The sequence below is a fragment of the Aethalodelphis obliquidens genome, unplaced genomic scaffold (genome assembly GCF_003676395.1).
Source record: "Aethalodelphis obliquidens isolate GAN/ISIS:26980383/991018 unplaced genomic scaffold, ASM367639v1 scaffold22, whole genome shotgun sequence".
Taxonomy (NCBI): Eukaryota; Metazoa; Chordata; class Mammalia; order Artiodactyla; family Delphinidae; genus Aethalodelphis; species Aethalodelphis obliquidens.
Window position 1 is genome coordinate 18381051 of NW_020837966.1, and position 22990 is coordinate 18404040.

General features: G+C 43.9%; 1 protein-coding gene across 7 annotated transcripts in view; it reads right to left on the minus strand.

The window, feature by feature from the left end:
- Positions 1-22990, minus strand: part of FOXP1 (forkhead box P1) — a 597337-nt gene that overhangs the window by 12716 nt on the left and 561631 nt on the right. For 5 of the 7 annotated variants that reach the window (XM_027121386.1, XM_027121387.1, XM_027121384.1 and 2 more), the window contains 6 exons: positions 19984-20067; positions 9882-10083; positions 9698-9777; positions 8992-9093; positions 5025-5146; positions 3103-3172 (listed from right to left, as the gene is read on the minus strand). In XM_027121386.1, coding sequence (XP_026977187.1) covers positions 3103-3172; positions 5025-5146; positions 8992-9093; positions 9698-9777; positions 9882-10083; positions 19984-20067 — 660 coding nt within the window. The remainder of the gene's footprint in view (positions 1-3102; positions 3173-5024; positions 5147-8991; positions 9094-9697; positions 9778-9881; positions 10084-19983; positions 20068-22990) is intronic. The other 2 variants (XM_027121390.1, XM_027121389.1) reach the window with 1 other exon arrangement.

The following is a 22990-nucleotide window of genomic DNA, read 5'->3' on the forward strand; positions in this document are numbered from 1 at the left end:
CCCGCCCCAAGGGGCAGCTGGACAAGCATCTTGACTGTCTTTGTTTGAGACAACACAGTGGTCCTGCCTCCCCCCGACATGGAAGTTCTGCTGGGACCATCATGTGAGTCTCTTTTTCCTGGAAATACCACAAAGCCATTTCACTGCTGCAGTCAGAATGTGGCGAAAGTGGGGCCCCTCTCTAGCTTGGTTTTTTTTCTCAGCTTCTCAAGTCAGTCAAAGATTGAGAAGTAAAAACAAAAGGAAATGTTTCTAAGGATGTAGTCTTTGGGACGAGCTGGTCACAGGGCAACCTTTTGGGGATGACGCGTTCTCCGTGGCTCTTAAGGCGTTCTAGGGCAAAGCTATTTCCGATGGGGACTGGATCATAAAACCTGGGCTGACAGTGGTGAAAGGCATCCCAAGGTAAGCATTTTACACTGATCCCTTGATTCTCAGACAAAAAAGACGTAAATGAAAAAAACCAGCCTGGTCGCCTTTAAAAAAAACGATCAAGTGGGCTGCGTAGAGAAACCTGGTGGCTCCTTCACGGTAGAGCCTCTCGGACATTCTCTGAGCGACGGAGCAAAGCAACCCACCCGAGCTTCGAAAAATGTTCACCAACGGCTTCGGTCTAACCTAGTGGCTCTTTCTTTTTTGGTCGTTGATGTCTATTTAGGAGAGGGGGCCGGAGGGGGGAGGCTTACAATTTTTATAATGGACCTAATTTTATAAGTGGTCCTATGCCCACGGTATGTGGTTTCATATCACACTGGGCCCTCTGCCAAAAAAAAAGAACAAAGGTCCTTAAGTCAAGGTGCAGAAGTCCCTAAGTCCTGTCCCTCTTGGAATGTTTGTTAACCGCTCTGAGACGCCCGGGGGAAAGGCAGTCTATAAATACGAAGCTTTACGGTTACCCTTAGTTACTTCACTTTTTCAGAGCATACTGCAATCTGTCCCGAGTCCAATGTTTTATTTCTGTAGTGGATTCGGCTGTCCTATTTTATATATTGTATATCACGCGTTATGTTGCTCTAGTAATCTTTTGAAGATGTTGTTCCACTATTATTTTTACTTGCCTTGAAAAATGCAAGTGGGCGGGAAGGGAAGGCCTGCTGGTAGACTCTTTATTTAATTTGCACAGCAGAAAGTTGTCCTAGGGGACTGTCTACTGACCCGGGACCCAGACTCCTAGAGGAGAGGAAAAAGATCCATTCCTCAAATCATGACTTGAGATGCATGTATTCACCTCACTGCAGGATGGACACCAAGTGTTCTTGGAAAACGGCAGCAGAGTTTGGGGCTATGGCTGAAAATAAGAAAGGGTGCAGAGGCGGCCAGGAGCAAATGTTTTAGAGGTGAGAACAGTTCTGTAATGATGAAGCCTCCTAACTCACATTAGTCACAGAGTCAAGAGAATCCAGAGGATGGAGGATCACCGTTGCTGGTGGCTTGTTGTGTCGTTGTTGGTTTTTTTTGGCCTTGCCGCCTCATGAATGTAAAATGTGCCTGTGACCTTAATACGATTCCAGGTAGAGCGGCCTTTAAATTCATACTTTACAACACTCCAGGGAAAATAGTTACTAATGAACGGTATTTACAGTGGCAGCATCTAAGCGTGCTTTTCATTTGCTTTTCGAAAGTTACGGTGTGAACTGCAAGTAATTAAAAGAAACTGTCAGAAAGCAGTTCCTCCTCTTAAATTTGGTTCAGGCTAAACACACACACGCGCGCACGTGAAAGCTAAGGTCAGTGAATTTGCCTCTGAACTGAAACTGCGTAAGAGGCGTATCATCCATCCTCCGGAGCCTTGAGCTCCTGCTGACCGAACTGGGAAAACGGTTCTCCAGGGCGCAGGGGAGGTGCTCAGCAAACCGTTGTTAAACAGGAAGAGCCAGAGCTCCCCTCCCGATCGCCTCTTCACTGCACTCTGTTCCCCTCAACGCTGAGCGTCTCCACCGAGTTTGCATCATTAGCGTCCCTTAAGGAGCCTTTTTTACACTTCTCTCATTTGCGCCCTTCCCTCACAAAATTTTAGTATCTGTTTGTGCGTTACAGCCCTTTGCAGGAGCCCATGACGTTGTCATAGTTAAGTATCGAGAACGCATGCGGCAAAGGTCTGTCACGGGCTAGGATCACATACGTCAGATCCATCTGTGTAGACTGTTGTCATTTAAGTTACCGAGATCCCTCTGGACTGCGGTCTAGAACAATCTAGGTGGGTCAAAACCCAACAGGACCACGGACGGGCCAAAGGACCCTGCCTACCTACGAACTCTGGAGGGGGGTACCCAGGTAAACCTTAAGGAAGTGTACTACAGTCTTCTCTTCGACCTGAGAGATGACTTTACTGTTGGGTAACGGAGAAATATGCGATAATTCAAAGGCTTGACGGATGCCAGGGCTGCCCCGGTAACTCACGTTTGGGTGGTAACCTCCCTCCTGCTCAATCCCCGTGGCTTCGTCCCCTGGCAGCGCCAGTTACGTAAGGAGGGCCTGGTTTGTCAGTAGGAAACAAACGTTCTGCGAGCTTATTACGTAACCTTGAGCAATCCGCTGGAAACCTAAAGAGTCTCTCCTTCAACACCTCTATCGCTTGAACAAAAACAGTTTACTTTTACCAAGCGAACCGAACCCCAACCCCCGCTCTCCCCAGTGAAAAGAGGCCAAACTGGACTTGAAAAGAAAAAGGAGCAGAAGTTAAGAAGAAGAAGGAAAAAAAAAGCTCCGCTTTCTCTTTAAACCCGTGAACAATAGAAGGTCATGTGACACAGTGGCCTATCACCCAGCACATTAATAGCTGTGCTAGAGTAATTACACTTGTGGTATTTTTGCCTCAAGTGAAATTCTGAAATAAGAGGATGGAAATTATGATACTGCTGATAAATATTAATAAGTGAACTTTTAATTTTTTTGCCACAATATTCAAAATGCTAAGCATCTTGCTAATGCTGAAGCAGCCCGACGTGCCTGCCTCCAGGGAGTACGATGCTTTGTGCACTTAAGAAAAAAGTTTAACGGAATTAAAATTTAATATCTAATTAGAGCGAGGCTAATATATTTTGAAATGAGTGCGGGAGCCATGTGCCTCCGCGGCACAGTCCGGACGGCCGTTCATCTTACCTGTAAAGCTGCATTGAGAGGTGTACAGTAGGCGTGGCTGGTCTGCATGTTTTTAATAAGGGAAGGATTACTGCATAAGAGAAAGATAAAAACTCAAAGTTAAACGCAATCAACCCCCCGAGTGTTTTTCGCGAAGTCTCGTCTTAAGCTTGCCGCTATCTTTCCAAATCAATCAGAAATGTCCCCCAGCCAGAAGACCAAAGAAAAGGTGGGTTTCGCCCCCCCCCCCCCACGCCGTGCGCTGGCTTTGTGGGGGGCTGCTCTGTGTGAACCTCCCCGCCCCGGGGTGGGAGAGAGTTTGCCCGTTCAAGCAAACTGGGGGTAAAATTTTGGATTAAGTAATCAACGCCTCGGGCACTCCCTCCACGGATGAACTTTTGTCTGTCTCACAAAACAGCGACCTCCCTGTAAATGGGTAGTAACCCGCCCGGACTCCAGCAGGAAGGCAGATGCTCTAGGGCCTCGGGCTGGGGAAGTCAGCGAGCGGACTGGCAGGGTTTCCTGGGAGCCAGCGGGAGGAATCTTGCCTCTTAAGCTTCTCCAGGATTTGAATTCTAGAATGAATGCTAGAGGAACGGCAGGGTAGCTCCGAAGAAAAGATCTTTAAGGCTCATTTATTGCCAAAAGAAGAAGATGGAGAGAAGGCTACTCCAGGGGAGGGTCAGGCAGCCGAGGCTGGGGTTCCAGTCCTTCGGGCACAGCCGCAATTTGGGAGGGTACGAGAATAATTTGATGCTGTGTCCATTACCGACCAAATGAAGACAAGATAGATGTTGTTTTAAGGACAGCTGTAGCCAGGAGGGATACAAATACTTGAAAAAAAAAAAATCATACAGGAGGCTACTGAGGGAAAGAAAGGGGTGGCTTCCGTGGGCGGGCGGGGGGGGGGGGGGGGAAATTATGTACGTTTCCCAATGGTCCCTAAAGGAAGGAGAGGCACGGGTCTCCATTTCTTTCCCATGCTTGGGGCCCTTTTGGTATTCATTTCACTATATTTATATCGTTATACTGAGTGAGCCAAGAAGAAGAAATGTATCCCAGTAAATACACATTTTAACTCTAAAGAAGGAAGTTTCCTCTTCACTTGGAGGAATCAGGGGGTCACACAAAAGCATTGGGTTATAGGGTCCCCGTAAAGCTGCTGAATCAAAAGCCAACCGATATTTGCATTAAAGACGTCAAAAAAGCATTATTCAAGGCACTGGTGTTCCAAAGAGAAACGAGAGAAATACATGTACAAATCACACGATTTAGTTCCGTTGCAGAAAGCCGTGGCACTGCTACGTGGTGAAATGCAAAACTATCATGGGATGAGTCAACCATGCAAAGCCAAAGCAACAGCAGAAACAAAAAACAAAAGCAAGTAAAGGCTCTTACTGTGCGACAAGCTCGTCAAAGTTTTCATCGGGGCAGTATTTGCGAGGACGGCCTCGTTGAATATGGCGGCCACGTTTAAACTCTTCATCATCAACTGTCCAAAAGGACCCAAACTCATCCTCTACTCTGATAAAGCACTTATGCAGTGAGAGGTTGGTGCGAATGGCACCCTGGGATAGGAGCAGCAGCAAAGGAGATGAAGTGGCAACAAAAGGAGGCGGGGTTGGGGGCAGAACAGACATCCAATACAGGGAACAGGAGAAAGAAAATAAAATGCAATAAGCATAAGCCAATGGTTTGTGAGGGTTAATATGCATTGCCACCTAAAAGCTACTAGCATGTGATGCAACAAAGACCAGCAAGCAGGGCAGGGGGACTGGTGGGTATACAAAACAGGAGGGATGAAATGCTTTTTTGCTTCCCTTAACTGAGACAACGTGAAACCAGTTCTTTGGTCTAACACCATCTAGCAGCCAAAAGCCTCTAGTTAACACTTGTTAGCGCAATCCAAGCTAGGCTAAGAAGTTCAAACATGGTGGACGTACCCACTGATCTTTTGTGGCCTTCGTTTTTGGAACTCTACTTCATCCACTGTCCATACTGCCCCTTTAACGTTTTCTACTCGCACAAAACACTTGTGAAGACTAAGATTATGACGCACTGCATTCTGCAGCAAGTATAAAAGAGAGAACATTTACATTTTCTATAAGAAAAGACTCCAAAAACAGCAGTACATTCAGCCTAACAGTCCACAGTTGTAAAACCGTCCCCGAGAACTGTAGCTCCCACCCCCATGGATGACCCTCCTGTGGTGAAGGGGGGGCCTCTTCCAAAATCAAAACCCCAAATGATGACTTAATTGTGCTTTGGCATTTTAGTCTAGTCTCTGGTGAACCGTTAAACAGAGGAAAGATTTTTTTTAATATGCCTATTAGCCCCCAAATAGGTTTCACGGCCAAAATATAAAAGTAACGTTAATACGACTTCAAAATCAGGAAACAGGTAAAGCATAAAACCGTCCCTTTTAAACCCACTTGTCTCTCAGACAAAAGGGGTAATTCATTTTAATTTTTTTAAACCATGAAAGATGATAATTCCTACTGTTAAATACATTTTGCTTCTTTTTAATTCGTCAAAGTGTTGGCTTTAACACCTTCGACACATTTGCTCAGGTCTATTATGAAGAAATTGACATTGGATTTCTACCATCGAGAGTATCACCTCCTGTAGCTGATAGGACCGGGGCGGGGGCGGGGGGCGGCAGTGAGTGACATGACCCTGCAGTGGGTCAGTATCCATTATCAAGCTAGGTCTTACCTTCCCAATTATATAAATGTTGGCCCTTACTATGGGCAAGTGCTTTTAATTAACTGAGAAAATGCCAAAGGAACCCATGAGTAGAACTCTCAATGGCAAAATGAGGATACTCTAAGTTGATGGTTTCTTTCCATAGACACGTTTCTTTCTTAGGGTTCAAAGTCATTTCCCGTCACTCCTAAGCTGAGACCCTTGACATGTGTAATCTGCCAAAGGAGCATCTCAACTGCAGGGTGAAGAAAGAGTTTTTGACATCTCATCCTTCCTGAGTTTCAGGAATAATCCGCACCCCTTACTTACACTAGGTACAGTTAACAAGCATGGCTTCATCTCTTTTTGAGTTCTCCTGGGTGAACGTGATTGACTGACACTCAAACCTGGACACGAGGCTATTTCAAAGAGACCCGTATCATTTACTCCCCACTTTCTTCTTATAGGGAATGAGTAGGTGACAACAGGGGCTGGAGAAGTGGATACTTACATCACACCTCACATGCCTTGTAAGTCCCTCAATCCATCTGCTGCTATTGCTCACACAGTCTGTATTCCTCCCCTTAACCTGTGATATACTTCATCCTTCCAAGTGGCAAATCTTTTTTTTTTTTTTTTGCGGCACACGGGCCTCTCACTGCCGTGGCCTCTCCCGTTGCGGAGCACAGGCTCCGGACGCGCAGGCTCAGCGGCCATGGCTCACGGGCCCAGCCGCTCCGCGGCATGTGGGATCTTCCCGGACCGGGGCACGAACCCGTGTCCCCTGCATCGGCAGGGAGACTCTCAACCACTGCGCCACCAGGGAGGCCCTCAAGTGGAAAATCTTGATCTCTACTTTGAGAGGTGTTTCTGTTTTTGGATGATCGCCATTAGCGACTCTGTGAGGAGTCATGCTAGAGAATGGTGATGTTTCTTGTCTGATATGGAATATTTAGAAGGTGACGAGAGAAGTGTTATCACGTGGCATGACGAACTGCTCACAAGGAGAAGCCAGAGGACAAACGCTCAAGGAATTTTTGAGGAATGTCAGCATAACTGGGGTGGGTTCAGACTTCCAGCTGACTACGAAAGGACACCCCTGATTCAAACAGGTTTGATAGGTCTACAACAAACATCTCTGAAAAACGCTGGGCATGTTATAACTACAGCTAGTAGGGCAAATTTCCTGGCGTATAAACTGTAGTCTGGTCTTTAAGTGGGCACTTTCTTTTGTAATACTGCACAAAGGCAGAGGATAAAGGATGCTAAGGGTCTACTGTTTATCTCCTACCATGACACTGAGGAGGCTGAAATAAATAAACCCAAATTTCCTGAAAAAGAAAGAAAGAAAAAAAGTCCAGACAGAGCATGTGTACCTATCAGACACCTTACTGGGAAAAGAAATCATCATCTCATCCTAATCACTGTCTAAGTTTTCCAGTAAGTATCAAAACGTACAGAAGTGTACATTGTAAAGCCATGTCTGAAAAACAGGACTGCTGTAGACCTGTCTGAACTATATAGCCATGTAAATAAAACTGTAAAGTCAAAACTTAAGTTTTGTTTTCGAAGACTGTGCATCCAAGCAAGAGCAACTGGAAATGGAGAGTTTCCCACAAAAGCTGAGTGAACTCTTTCCACTCATGACTTTAACTGGGCATTTTATCTTCTGTCTAAGATGACAGTACAAATAAGGACACATGGAGAAAATTATACGTATTTATGAGTCATTAAATACTTCATTTAGGACTGTTTATATGAAGGGCACTTTTCCCTGCAGTTTCTGAAAATGAAAACGTTAAATCTGAAGATCTGAGCTTAAATATCACATTCATAACGGGTAATTATTTTAAAACTTGATCATTCGCTATTTATAAAAGGCAATCTGAAGAAAATGTCTGCTTCATGCTTATACTTCCGAAATTCTGAAAAGCATTCACAGCTGAAGACTGTTTTCTATTTTACATCTCAAGGCAGGCTGAGGAAGAGAAGGGAAGGGTTTTGAACCTAGGTTCCTTCGGGGCCCACGTGTCTTAATGGAAATAAAAAAGCTACTCTGGGCCATCAGAGATGATTCACAGCTCCGTAAGGTTGATGAATTAATTCTTTGGTTATATTCTTTCAAAACGCTATTTGATGAAGAATGTAGTAGAGGAAACAGCGTTTTCTGTTTCTGCTGTTGTTTTTCTCCCATATAAATTACGAACGGAGCAAGGAAGACCTGTATATCCAGCAAAGCATGTTTTCCTTGCATCCTATAATAAATTCCTATCCTATTTCTAATAATAACGCGTAAAATATCCAAAAATATTTGCATTTTAAATATTTCTAAATTTTTTGGAATTTAGGGATTACAAGAATTCTAGATAGTAGTAAAGGTGCGAAAAAAAATATATGACTCTCAGATTGTATCTGCTGACCCTTTTTCTAAAGCAAAACTATTAAAAACCGAGAAATTTAAAGTGGGAAAATCCAAAGACTGGTGAGGGCTTAACCGAATACAGTGGAATCACTACTAACAGAAACTACGAACCAACTGCTGAACTGGGATTGAGGTATTTCATGTGACCCCCGAGGCTTGCTGGGGGCATCCCAGGTGGAGCTACGGAATCTGACCCGTTTTACAGCAAATGCTATTACAGTCAAGTCACATATTTCAGAATTTGCTTTTCTTCCCCAGAGTGCCTATGAATATCCGATGGACAGTCTCTCGACTTAAACAAACAAACAAACCCTTAATAATACATATATTGGGTTCTCCTGTAATAACTCTAATATACCTTGCTAGTACTTGGAGTGCATAGGTTAAGGAGGTTATATCCAACCAATGAAAGTTAAGTGTATCTGATCAAGTGTATCTGATCATTTCTCCAGGTTCCTGATGGTTAAAAAAAAACACACAAAAGTTATCTACGCATTCTCTGCAAATACTGCTGGTGGCTGAAGACGGAAAACCATGAGGTCTGTGTACACGAGACAACTTCCTACACATTCCAACCAGAGAGAGATGATTTTACTCGTTATGCCAACATAATGGGACTCTGCCATCCCAGCATTTTAACCCCAGTGGTATTATTTTCTCAATCCAGTATGCCTACAAATTAGACTCTTTGAATGTAGCCAAACAATATGTTCGTAACTTACAACACCTGCATCTTACCGACAACAAACTCTCTCCTATAAATGCCAAGACCCAAGACTCAACAGGCCTGCAAGAAAGCTTACCTTCCATGTGGCAGCGTTACGCCGGAAGTAAGCAAACATTCGTGTGAACCAGTTATAGATTTCATTTAGTGTTAGCTGCTTCTCTGGAGATTCGAGAATGGCCTGTGAAGCAAAGGCAACAGAGAAAGATAATGTATGACCAAATCAACAGAACCGCCATTGTACGGTTTCTTGAAAACATAAAATAATCGTGACGCTGAGCTAAATCCTAAGGAAGGTTTCACGAAATGCTCTAAGATTAATGGCTGTATTTACCAGTTCAATAGCAAAATGCAAAATGGAATTATCTAATTGTTTGGAGTTTTTATTTCTGTTTCCGTACAGAAATGTTAATTTATTAGTCATTCATAAAGCAGAATCAAAGAGAAATGCAAAACATTTCACTAGCTGATTAAAGCTCAGTAATTATTTAGAGCTCAGATTAATTCTAGGGATCAGAGATTACTGTAGCTTGTGATAATTGACTTGCCATCTTTAAACAGGCTCATTTTCACTGTTGTGTGAAATGAATTTCCTAATAATCACATCGTATTGTAATACTTAATCAAAAGCAATTATGTTATATATTGCAGATTTAAAAAACCTTATAGAACAGGTTTTAGCATGCTTGCATACTAAACGGTTTTAAATCTGCTGCATCAGTATAATACATCCATGTACACCTATACCTCCCGATATAATTTCTCATACCGCGTTATTTACTTACCTGCCTAATTAAAGATGCATATGTAAATGGTGGTCTAACTTCTGCGTTCTTATAAAATTCTTGGTTCTGCGCAATATCTGCTAAATAAGAATCATTGTCCTATTAATTATCACTTTTTACAAAGAGGCTGGTCGACAAGCATTGCCGATCACAGTTCTCCCCGCGGCAAAAATGGAGCATCTACCTGAAGAGATGGGCACGTTGTATTTGTCTGAGTACCGCCTGCGGATGGGTCCCACCGTGTGCATGCTGGTGGTGGTGATGACGGAGGGGCCTTGGGTGACGGGAGTGATGGGGGCAGTGGGGGTCGTAGGAGTATGAGGTAAGCTCTGTGGAGAAGCCTCTGATGCAGACTTGGAGAGTGTGACACTTGATACCAGATTCAGCTGTGAGGAAAGGAACAGTTCTTAGAAGACCTTCAGAAAAAAACAGAGCAACCAAGAAAGCATCTGCAATGCAGCAGGAATTATACAGGGGAGGCCTGGCTAGTTTTATGCCTCACAGTAGATTTTTATCATCAGCTGAAACAGGAGGCGAGTTCCCATGTAAAAACCATTCACTTTATTTACTTACTAAAATTTCTAGCATCCTGTCCTGTGATTCTTTTTTTTCTAATTTATTTTTTTTATTGTAGTTGATTTACACAATGTTGTGTTAGTTTCAGGTGTACAGCAAAGTGATTCAGATACACACACACACCTATATCTCTCTCTATATATACGCATATATTCCTTTTCAGATTTTTTTCCCCCATGTAGTTTATCAAATAATATCTCTTACGATGTTCTCCTTTCCTGTTGTTGCTGAGACAGGTTTTTTCCCAAAGACAGTTAAACAAGCGTTTACAGACCCAAAAGGGGTTACCTAGCCTGGTGAGTTTGAGAAATTCTGGGTCAGGACGTTTCTTTAAGCACAACTTTGCACCCTACTATGCCTTGTAAATCTCGAAGCGGGAGAGGGAGTCCTTGTAACCCCACGAACGCTGATGTTTCAGGAAACACCAGTTGGGATACATTGGTATCAACCTGAGCTCTTAGAACTTTCTGGAATGTGCTAGTACAAGCGAGAAACTGTTTTTACCTAATTTTAATAAAAAGGAAAGTTGTACTAGAATAGCCACATATAGCCACTGGCTACACCACACTGGGACGGGCTAACTCAACTCCAGGATGAAACTTCACGGACGGGAACGACTGCTGAGAGGTTTGGCCTGTGACTTGTATTAAAAAGAGTGGCACCGGATCCAGTGAACATCCATTTAGTTCCATTAGTTGGCAGAGACTAATCTTTGAAAGCTTTCTCTGTCGCCTTCATTAAACTCTATCCAATATGGGATTGGAATCATTTGTTTAAAAAGAATAGGGCATAGGAGAGATCTGGAACTATAAAACATTTTAACTTTTTTCCTTCCAGTTTCAAATGTGTAGTAACAAAATGGAATAATCCAACGCTTCAAGTCCGGAAACACACACTAGTTATTTGCAGGAGCACAGAGGAAAATCAGCAAGCCCTGTTTCGGTCCTTCCTTCCTTCTTTCTTTCTTTCTATCTGTTTCTCCTGCACCTTGAAGTGTTTCTCTAATTAATAACTGGAAACACGAGCCTGTCCCCCTTTGCAAAAACTCGTTGCTACTGAAATATTAAGTCTGGCTACACTGAAGAACTTGGTTGTTTTCAACAGAGTTCTTACAGTTTACCCAGAACTGCCCTCTGAGGAACTCGTAGCTGCCCCCAGTCCAAGAAAGTTTGGCAAAGTAGCCTTACTTGGTATCACTATCTCAAACCAGATTGTGAATCACTTAACAAATTAAGTCTGGTTCACCACTGCAACAGTCCTAAGTCCAAGACATTATTTGTGGAAAGTATTAAAAATGAGATTCCTCTGAGATCATAATCAAAGAACAGATTAAAAGAGAGTTCTAATTTGTTGGGAAGACTCAACCTTACTCATACCCTAGTAATGAGAAAGATCAAATATCGTTGAGAAAGTATTAATGGAAAAACATAAACATGGCACTGGAAACTGAACGCTGGGTTGCAAGCTTTTGGTTGGGCTTTCCTTTTTCTCCCTCCCTTTAAATGCTGACTCAGCCAACACCAGACCACCGCCGCCGCCACCGCCGCACCCCCCCCCCCCCCCCCCCCCACCAATCCCTACACCCCATGCTCCCCCATGCCTGATAAGAGCAAGCTGTGGAGATGGTACCACCCTTATGAATCCCCCAGCAAGCGGGCAGACGCTGGGAGCTGCTTTTCTTATTAGTGCTGGAAACTTGACTTCGTGACACACATTTGCAAACTAAGTGCTCACGGTCCGGCATAGCAGCCGCGGCGGGATGGAGCAGATCTGGGAAGGCTGGGGCTGACCTCCTCTTTGCCTTGGGCCTTCATCACTGACCAAGTACAGGAACAGCGTGTCTAAGCATCAGCCCCAGCAACGGGTCAAGGAAATCAGCGCACGGAAGGCTAATGCTCATCAGTATACAGCCTTTAAAATGCAGATGCTCTTAGGCTTAAGAGGATCCAAGCGCTCGGGAAAGTCACGGGGACCATTTGTAAAGACCACGCTGTGAAGCCCGGGCCACCGCCTGGTCTCGCTGAATTCTCATACCATCACGAACACTTGAGATGTTGTTACTCACGTTTCACAGATAAGCAAACACAGGCTCACGGGAGATTAAATAACGTGCCCATATTCACAACCTGGACTCAAAATCACATACACACTGGAGATTCTAGGCCCTCTGTATAACAGTCTCCTTACGCCCAGGCAACGGGAACCATCAACAGTATCCGGGTTCATTTTTCTGCACGCTCATTTTTGGAAGGGACCTGGGGATTAGCTTTTATCCCTGCTTACAACTGACATTCAATAAATCTTCCCCAGCAAACATACGGCAATGGGAACTGAAACGACAGAAGAAGGAACAGAACAGACAACTGCTGCCCTCGAAGGGCTTACCGTCAAATGCAGACACTGATCAAAGGAAAACAGGCAGAGCAACCGTAAAACAATTCCGAGAACTAACTCTGCTTCTGGGCTCTTCGGTGGAAGAACAGTACCCTCAACACCAGGGCGTTCTTTAAAAGGTAATGAAAATTATAATATAAATACAGCGTCCTCAGGGAATATGCACGCTCCTTTCCAGTTCTGTGAGGAAGATCACCAGGCCCACTGGGTTCTAGTTAATTGCCCAAACCCCAGACTCGTGGAAACATTCAGCAAGTGCAGGCCCATCTCTTGGGAGCTCACCTACAAGAACAGACAAGCCCCACGATACGGGTACAAAGTCATAAAACATGCAAAGAATGTCATTCTTGCAGCCTTAATACTTGTTTCTACTGAAGAAGCAACAGTCGGGAAGAAAATCCCTCCCGGTTAGCACGATCCACGAAGAAAGAGATGCAGCTGAATTTTCTGGAGGCTCTGAAACACAGGTACCAAGTGGAAATCAACACCAAGCCCAAAGAGAGCAGAGAGGGTTTTTTTTTTTTTTTTTTTTTTTACCAGGCTTGACAAATGACACCGTGATTCACACCCACTGCTGGGCCGTCTCTAATAAGCCACAGAGGAAGTAGCCAATCTCGGCTAATTACCAGATAAAAATGTATTGTAAGGACTCTAATTAGGAGAGGCGGATGGAGGTGATCTAATGATTAAATGCTGCATTCGACTGACCCCACCACCAATGTGCAGTGGTGCAAGATGTCACTGGAATATTTTGTAGAAACAGTAATTTTATTTCGAGGAGGGGAGGCAGTAATATTTGTAATGATGGCTATGAGGTAAACTAATTAAAAGACAGTTCCTAGAGGAAGAGGGTGGCTGAGAGCAGCTGTGGCCATTCCAGAACCAAGTGCCAAGTCTCCACAGAGGAACTGCAGTCAAGTGGAAAATTTCTGCCTGACCTCTGCCCCTGCTATTAATTTGCAGGAAAACTAATGACATATATACATATTCCCACAGAATTGCTCTAATTGCTAATTTGCCAAAGGAGCCCCGATTCCAAATCAAACACGACTGTAGCCTGCGAGGGAAGAAAGAACAAAAAGCGGTAAACTCCAAACACAGGGTGCTTTGCCTCGCGGAATCATCTGAAGGCTGAACCAACAAGTTAATGAAATGTCAACCTTGTCAACGGCGATCGAAGTTTCTTAACTTTTAAACTCCGGCTGGATGATCACATGCTGGTCTCGAGGAGAGACCATCTTTGGGGAGGAAGGTCACGAGGGAGTGATAAGATGCGGCAGGGGGAAGGTTTCAAGATAGGCTCTGCGTTCAAACCAGACCTGCTCTTTTCATTAAGGTCTCTCTCTGCAAAAACTGGACCCCCTACGCCCCCCACCACACACACAAACATTAATTACAGACGTAGAACAGCAGAGCAAACCGGGAACGGTGAGGGGTGTGCGGCAATCTTGCAAGATTCACCTGAACTGTAAACTCTTAAAACTTAATAATATAATCATCAATTAGAAATGAAAGCACGTGTGTGTGCTTCGTGTTTCTGACTGTAGCTCAGGTTGGGAGAGGGAATTTTTTTCTTCCGGGGCCTGGAGCAGGAAGGGATGGGGACTCTGGGAGGGTTTCTTTTCCTATTTTTCAGATTGTGTTCATTTTCTATTTAAAAAGAAGTTGCTATGTTTAGAAAAGTTAGTAACTCTGATATTTTCTACATGGCAAGTTTCCATCATGTGATGATTTGGGCAAAGATAATCTCTTTGAAACGCCGGCCAAAAGCTTAAATTCTTATGTCACTTAAGATTGCCGTTGGGCTTTATTTTTTTAGTTTCTATGCACTCTCAACCGTCGGCTTTTCTCCCAGGTCAGTTCCAGGGGTGACTATCCTAGAAATCTTACCCATCCGAACAACTGGAACCAGCCCAGCTGCCCGGGACTCTGCCGAGCCCCTTTTCGAAAGATTTATCTTTCGTTTTTAAACAGTAACCTCCTCTCTCTCTTTTAAAGACGGTGAGTCACTCCCATTTTTTAAAAAATCAACAAACGGCTGAGGTAAACCCCAGACAGAAACAGACTTGTTGTAAGCATTCCCATAAGGACTCATCTGGATTTTTGTTTGTGCTCTTGCCTCGCTTCAGAACAGATGCTGAGAACAAAAGGCCAACCTGAAACCCAGACACCGAGGGACCCAGCCGCTTAGATGGACTTTGGGGCTCACTCGCTCTTCTGCTGTTGGTTCGACTGGCCCGAGCAGGTGAATCCTAGACACGAATCCCTCGCGTTCAGAGGTGGCCTTTTCTGAGGCTGGAGGGACGGGAAAGATGTTACCAGATCGTGGCAGGGGGTAGGGGGGTGGCCTTGGGGAGAGCTCTCTCTGCCTGGTCCTGCTACTGCCTTAGATCTGGGCCCTGGCGCAGGGCAGTGACCGAGAAGGTGGTCGTCAGGATGAACCTCGGGGTGGGGGACTTCGCGAGAAACAGTATAGAAACATCCCTTGTGTGTGTGTGTGGTGCTTGAGAATCTCTCTTTATGACGGCATCAAATTATTCCCCCAACTCAACAGCCAGGCTGCAGCGAGCAGCCCACAAAATCAGCCACTTCGTTGAGAGACCCCCCCACTTTTGCGGAGCGGGGGGCATGGGGCGAGGGAACACACGGACGGACACACTCTCTCTCTCTCCCTCTCTCTCCCTCTGTTTTTATTAGTAGCTAAAAACGATTTCCAAACAGTCCTAACTGCTACGGTTGGAGGAAACGAGAATGCGTGCGAAGGAAAATCTAATACTGCCTTTCGCCTCAAATAGCCAAGTTCTTGTGTTTTACAACATGTCCATAAAGAAGATAGTACCTACACTGTAATTACTTGCCCACCAAATCTGAAGGGATGTGGTTTCTCCAGAGCTGGGAGCTGTTCTCCGGTGGGTAGGAGGAGCGCCCTAAAGCAAAGCCTGCCTCTCACGTTCTCAGGATGATAGAACATGACCTACGGTATTTTCCTGACCATGTGATAGTGAAAAAGTCTTTTTCAAAAATCCTTAACTTAATAAAGTATTATTACAGACATGCTTCTTGGTGCTGGTTGTTATTATTTTATCCTCTGAGTGAGGCCTCCCTCCAAGGACAAGCATTCACCCCCAAGCAATCCATTTTGGCGTCTACCTTGAGAACATGAACTGGTACCGAGTTTGGAACAAAAGAATATCATTCTCATTAGGACAGTTTACGATCGCCTGATTTCTCGCTTGTGCTTCTCTGAACACGGAAAAGAGACGCATCTTTTAAATCGCCAACGTACAATACACGTGGGCCATTCTGTACGTATGGCAAGCCCGCCTTTGCCCACTGTATGTCCCCCATTGCTAGAATGTACAGCTCTGTTCTGGTAAACTTTTCCAAGCAGGGGCCAGCCTTAATAAAATTAAAAGCTTCTAAGTAAAATTATGACAAACGAAAAGCTTATTTCAGCCGCTGTTGGCCATTCCTTTCTCCCCTCCACTCTGATCATCTTCACACACTTTCCCAGTTCCCTTCCTCAGAGACACAGACACACGCACCTACTCTTAACCCGAGAAAAGAGTCACGAAACTCGCTTCTTTCCACTTCTTCCTATTCATCTTTTAGGTTTCACCTTAGATGTCACCTGTCCCAGAAGTCTTTCCTCAACCCCCACCGTCTAGGGCAGCGGTCCACACACTCACTCCCCGAGAGCACAGCTCATGCCAGGGAGAGCCTGGGAGTGTGTCTTTGGTAGTTGGTCCCACGAGACCCCAAACACCTCGATGGCAGGGATGGTTCTGTCTGGTTTAACTACCCTATGTCTTCCTGTCGCACGTCCAAAAAATATTCATTGACGCAATAATTCGATTTTAAATCCAGGAATTCTCTTCACGAAAACAGCGTGCACTGCGGTTTGAGTCCTGGGTATAATTACGAAAGGAAAGGTTTTTATCGGTTTAAAAGATTTTCAAGCAAGCAGGAGGAGATGTTATCGGAGGCACGTGTGGAACAGGACCGCCGTAAACCCCTATTCAGTTCCTCTCCACGCTTTCCAGTGGGAGTCGCGCTCAGACCCACGCCTAAAAACTTGGGATTCTCCCGAGATGAGCACAGCCTCTGATTAGCCAAATGGGAACATGAGTTCCACAACAGCGTCCAGCGAACACGTCTACGGGCTGCTGTCAGAACAATCCAAGAAGGTTTTGGCAGTGAGATGGGAACGGGTTGGATGACTGGACACAGCAAATGACACTTACCACCCAAATGGCATTTAGTGAAAAGCAACGTTTACAGCAAAGCATTCTATCACTTAGTGACTAAGGATTTTAAAATAAACACCGAGTTCCTTTTTAAACAGAAATGGAAAAAAGAAAAAAAAAAAAAAAAACACTCCACAAACTTCCTGGCAAGACTCTAACATGAGAGTCCCCAGCTAAGGTTAGATCTGAATCCCAGGGACTGCTTCCTTCAAATCAGAGAGTCTAGAACGATAGGCATCTGAACATACACCGTGCGTTCTACTATTTCAGGTGGAATAAATCAATTACAAGCAAAAGGGAGTCTTCTGCACCTTAGAACCGATCATCAGATAACTCTGTATCCCTAAAGTTGAAAGCATCAAGGGTTTGCTCTACGTCTGTCCACCCCTCCCCTTTTTTTGGGCAAAGAAGTAAAAATGTATGCAAAGCACTACACGTCTACCTTTTATAATTAATTTCCCAATGCCTCACCTATACATATTTTAATAATTCCCGATTTATAAGATGGTATCTATAATAAAATTTTCTATTTTCCAATGAATGAAAAGAAGGCAGGTTCTCTCTGGCAACAGAGTGTCACACAATATCTGCTTGTCAGGCACCAATTTTTACTTCTTACATGTAAGTTACAGGATAAGGAATTTATAATGCTGCCTGTGAAGGGAACCACTTTTCATACACAAATGATCTTTTTTTTTTTTTTCCAAAGGGTAATACAACAGTCCATTTACATAAACTAATCCAAACAATCTATGTATTTGACAATGGCAAACCTCACACAGACGGCCTATTGTTGGTTTACATCTTGGAGTTCTTTATATTGGCTTGTAGCACGGCTCTAACTGTCAAAGGTTTGACTTGGACTCCAAATAAATGGTTATAGAAGTGCTGTGCAGCGATATTGGACTTCTTTGCAAAAGAAAACCTGCTGCGTATGAATTCAAAAGCTATTAATTTTTCAGTCAAAAATATTCGTGCCTATTTCTTTTAATAAAGAAATACTGTGCTGAGCTACTAAGAGATAATGTTGACTAGTGGTAGAGAATTTTCAACAGAGCAGTTAAAAATACATTTAGTAGGAGGTCCCCCTTCGAAGTTATAATTTTCTAGCATGTAAAACATTTTTTTAAATACTAATCAAGACAAACCTTCCTGCCCTGTGCATTTCCCCCAGGACCGCACTTTCCTGTTTATTGGCTGCCTAACACGGGTCCTCATGGAGATTCCCAAGGGTCCCTTTTGTGGCCTACGGAGGCCTATGTATATGGCGCTCCCTGCCGGCATCCAGCACCATCGCTCGCTGAGTGCCCTGGGGGGTTTTGCAATTCCTTTTCTGCTTTTATCCCTCCTCCTCCCAAGGAGCCTCATGATCCCAAATGAGTATATTCCTAGAGTGCGGAGTCCAAACATTATTCTAGTTCTCATAGTTAATATCTAACCTCATATCATTGGTTTTAATCCACGGAGGAAGGAGAAGATAATCACACTCTCTCCCTTGTTGCTAGGTTTAGAGATGCAAACCCTTCAACCTGGGGAAAACCATTTCCCTAACCAACGACAACCATCTGAAGACTTCCAGAGAGTTTCAAGCTCCCTATACCCGCTGGAGAACTCAGTGGAGTCATGCCAGGATCTTACCAATTTGCTCACCTGGGTTCATAGTATTCCCAGGACCCTCCTTAAAAGAAGGGGTTGACAGGAATAGCACGGAGAACACAGCTGACTACTGACTCCACGATACTGAATGGCCTCCCCCTGTCCCCCTTTCTCTTGGGTAGCCTACACATTGGGTCCTACAGCCGTTTACTGCAAAATACATGGAAACCAAGGGCTCTTCCCTAGTAAAAATGGATGTGCAAAGTGTTTAATGATTTTATGTCCTATATCTCAGTAATGTGTTCTGTTTCAGACATTAATTTTGTCTGCCAACTGCATCTTGGCAGGCTACCATATTTGCTGGGTTAATAGTCTGACTCCGTTTTATTTCTATCACCATAAATCATACATGTATGGGTGTATGTTTGCTTTATTTATAGGAAAAAATCAGTCAAAACAGATAAACCAATACTTTGCCATTACGCCGCATCACTGCATATTGATTAAAATTGCTGGTACTAACTATAGATTGTCAACGCTCAATTAATTTTCACACAGTGACTCCAAGCAAAATCAAATAAAGGCAGTGTACCCTTAAATTTTACAAATCTTAAAAATCAAGAAGCAAAGCACTCTCTCCATTGTGAATAATCAGTTGAAGCTACTAGATTTTGAGAACTGTAAGTGTACAAGAAACACAACTGTGAAAGCGATCAATTTGCAACAAGTAATGAGGCCTAAGACAGGATTTGGGGTTCAGCTACCACACCTTCCACTTTGATATTAACTGTCTGTGCTTGGTGACACTCTTGAACGTCAAATAAAAGGGAACAAGGCAAGAAGTAAGAGATTGCTAAAAGTGAAATGTAATTTCAGGGTACCATGTTGGGTCTCCTCACCGCGAAGGAGTAATGTTCGCTTCAAACTCTTTAGTGACCGTTAGATGTTCTCTGTAATTATAGCCTCTGACTATTCCGACAGTGTGTTTCCTCTTTCTTTCCTTTCTTGCAGTTAGACTGGACTGGACTATCCCTCACTCCTTTTCTCACACCCACTGCCTCTTGGCTAAACCATGCTGACATGCCTTTTTCCTCTGCTTTCCTGGTCTGGCTGTGTTCTCTCTGTGTTTCCACCATTGAGAAATCAGAAAGATTGCTTTCTGTTCTGTTTTGTTTTTTCCCTTCTAGTGAGCTCTCGTAATATGTTTTAGTACCTTGGTGTAGCATCAATCATCTGTCCCAAAGAAGAGCTGATGGTGGGGCCTCGTGGCTAACGACTGTGCCTGAATCATCCCATATCTGTCTCCCTAAATGCCCAGCACACTGCCCTCTTCATAAAAGGTAATCAGAACCAGATGGAGCTTAAGTCTTTCACTACTCAAAGCTGCCAGACTAGGCGATCCTCCGTCCTTGGGGTAGGGAAGCAGAGAAGCAACACTGTAGGGTTCCCCCACGGGCGTCATTCAGTACTTACGGGCTGAGGGGCAGTTTTGGGTTCCGTAGACTTCACGTGCAGGTGGGTCATCATGGCTTGCAGGCGCTCTTTGTCTTTTGCAAGCTGGTAGGGAGAAGACGCTTTGTTACTTCTTTGAATGCAGATGCAGTACTCCTTTAACATCCCAAATGATACACATTCCAAATCACACTATGGCCCCCTGGCACACGACAAAATGTGCATCAGTGCTTAATCGTTTTGAAATCTAGACGACCACTGCCAGGCTCCGAGTTACTAGAGGTGTTGGTGTGCGATTTCTCCACACAAGATGCACGAGCCTTTAACTGGGAAGCCCTAGACCTGCTGGCACCAAGGAGTCCCATGGAACACAGACAGCTACGAGACAAAACCGTGAATCACGCCTGTTCACCAACCTGATTCAGGAGGAAGCCAAAGGAGAATAAGCTAGGGAGCTAAAAACTCGTAAACGCATCCGTTGGGGTTGTGGAGAAACTCCTAGGCACACAGATACACTTACGCAAAATTAACTCCATCTTTCTTCACAGGTAGGCACAGGTGAAGACAGCACTGGCCAGCAACTTTGGCAAGGCAGGCAGAGAGCCCCCATTTTCGAGTGAATGCAGAAAAAGCTTACTCGTTTCACGGACTCAGTATGTGAGTACCTACTATGTGCTAGTCTCATCGTACCAAAACTTCAAGTCTCCTCATTCTATCAACGTTATCTTCTGAAGGCACATGAGTTGCTAATTGGATGTATGCAGTAGGCACTCAGACACTACTTATTACATGCTGCCTTCTTTATGCTTGCCGTGGACTCTTTCATACACAATGGTATCTTTGATAGTTCAAGATCGTTGAGCATAGGGGACATATGACAATTATGTCTGTAAAAGAAGTGGGAAATGTATCCCCCCCCCCAAAGGTACAGATATTAAGAGAACAGCTGTAGAATTTTGGGGAAATGTAGAAGAGATTAATACCAGAGAGAGAAAGCGGGGGGGGGGGAGGAAGGGAGGGAGGGAGGAGAGGAGGAAGAGGGAGAGGGAGAGATAGAAAAAAAAATCTTCATTCAGTACTTTTAAAGACTATTTGTCCAAAATAATGCCTTAAAGTTGGAGAGAGACGCATTCCATCAATGTCACATAATTAACATTAAATCTTTTAAATAACAATTAATTTTTTAAGTCTAAAATTATTTGCCCCCCCCCCCCAATCAAGTAAGACTCACATTTTTAAAGCAAAGTGTGTTTTAAGGGAGGGGTATGTTTCAGGAATTGGGGCAAGGCAGAGAAAAGGGAAAGGGTACAAAAACAAGAAAGAAAAAGCTTTTGGCTTATCCTAACTGGATGACTCAGTCTCAAGCCATATCACATTTGATTTTTTTTTTTCTTTTTATTCCCTTGTGGTTCAGGGAGGAATAAATTAAGAAGAAAGAAAGAAAGAAAGAAAGAAAAAAGCCTTCTAGTGTTAGCATTTATCTTTCAACAAACAGGAAATGAAAATGATACCATATTAGGAGCCACTTTATGTTATTCACCCTCTGTTCTTTAGTCAGTTATTGAACAGCCAAACTAAAAGATGCTCTGAACACATAATGCTAAAGGAATTTAGTTTTCCAAGTGGCTCAGTTAGAACAATTAAAATGTTAGCAATGGCATTTTTCTAGTTATTTGTTTTTTTATGTAAGTGTCCTAAGTTTTTCGACGTTACAACTAAAACATTCTTAGATTAAGAAACATGTTTTGTTTTAAAATTACTGTGGAGCAGAAGGAATGGAGGCATATATGTCGTTCTTTTTAAAAACAAGAAGTGGGCTTCCCTGGTGGCAAAGTGGTTGAGAGTCCGCCCGCCGATGCAGGGGACATGGGTTCGTGCCCCGGTCTGGGAGGATCCCACGTGCCGCGGAGCGGCTGGGCCCGTGAGCCATGGCCGCTGAGCCTGCGTGTCCAGAGCCTGTGCTCCTCAACGGGAGAGGCCACAGCATTGAGAGGCCCGCGTACCGCAAACACCAAAACAAACAAACAAAAAACAAGAGGTGGTCTGTTGTACTGAACGTTACAAATTAAAGGGTGGGAGGTGATATTTACTGAAGAGTCTGATGAATATTAATCGTGACTTAATTTGGGGCTGAACACTGTTGATGGAGCAATTACAAAGACCAAGTAGAGGGAAATCCAAATTCCCAGCACCAAAAGAAACCATCACCTCTCTCTTCCTTCCAGATGTCTACCAGGCTGACCTTTTACTGATCAAAGGTGGTAATACCACGTGGCAAACACATACCTAGAATTTGTATACCCAGCCACCTCCATAACCCTGGTGGTTTACTGCCGTAGGGAATCTTTTCTTATTTTCCCGTGTGAATATTACTTAGAATTCATCGTCCATGTTGAGAATTATCCAGGTTCCTTATTTTGCCTCAACCTCAAGCCTACCATCCTAGTTCTGCTTTACTGTGGAAAGGTGGGCAAGGTTACAGGAAGAGGCAAAAATCCAAGTTTTTGTTGCTGTTTATATGAGTGTAAACTAGCATGTCCTATATATTCTTGGAAGGGTTTTGGATTTTTATCATCAATAACAGCTCTAACTCTACCACAAACTGTTGTAACAATTGAAGGAAAAAATCCGCCAAACTCACCTTTGGGGTTTTTTAAATGCAAAACGGCTAAAAATTCACACCTAGTGAAACCACGTCCTCTGTCTCAAGTGCCTGTCTTGCATTTACAATACTCACTGGTGCTTCGAAAAGCCTGCAGGTTCTTTAGCACTTTTTATGCCATCATTCCATGAGCTCACCATCCCCATCGATTTTCATGGCATCCCTTCATTATTATAATATGGTTAATATTAGCAAATATACTCCAGCGTTCCCTCTACTGAATCCCATGACAAGCAAAGAAAAGGAAGATGGGAAATTCAGTCCGAAGGTCAAGTAAAAATGCAGCTGACAAATTTACCCGTCTTTTTATGTTGTGAGATCAAGAGAGAATTACCCTCTCAAAGCTTTCCCGGTGGGTACAGGAGT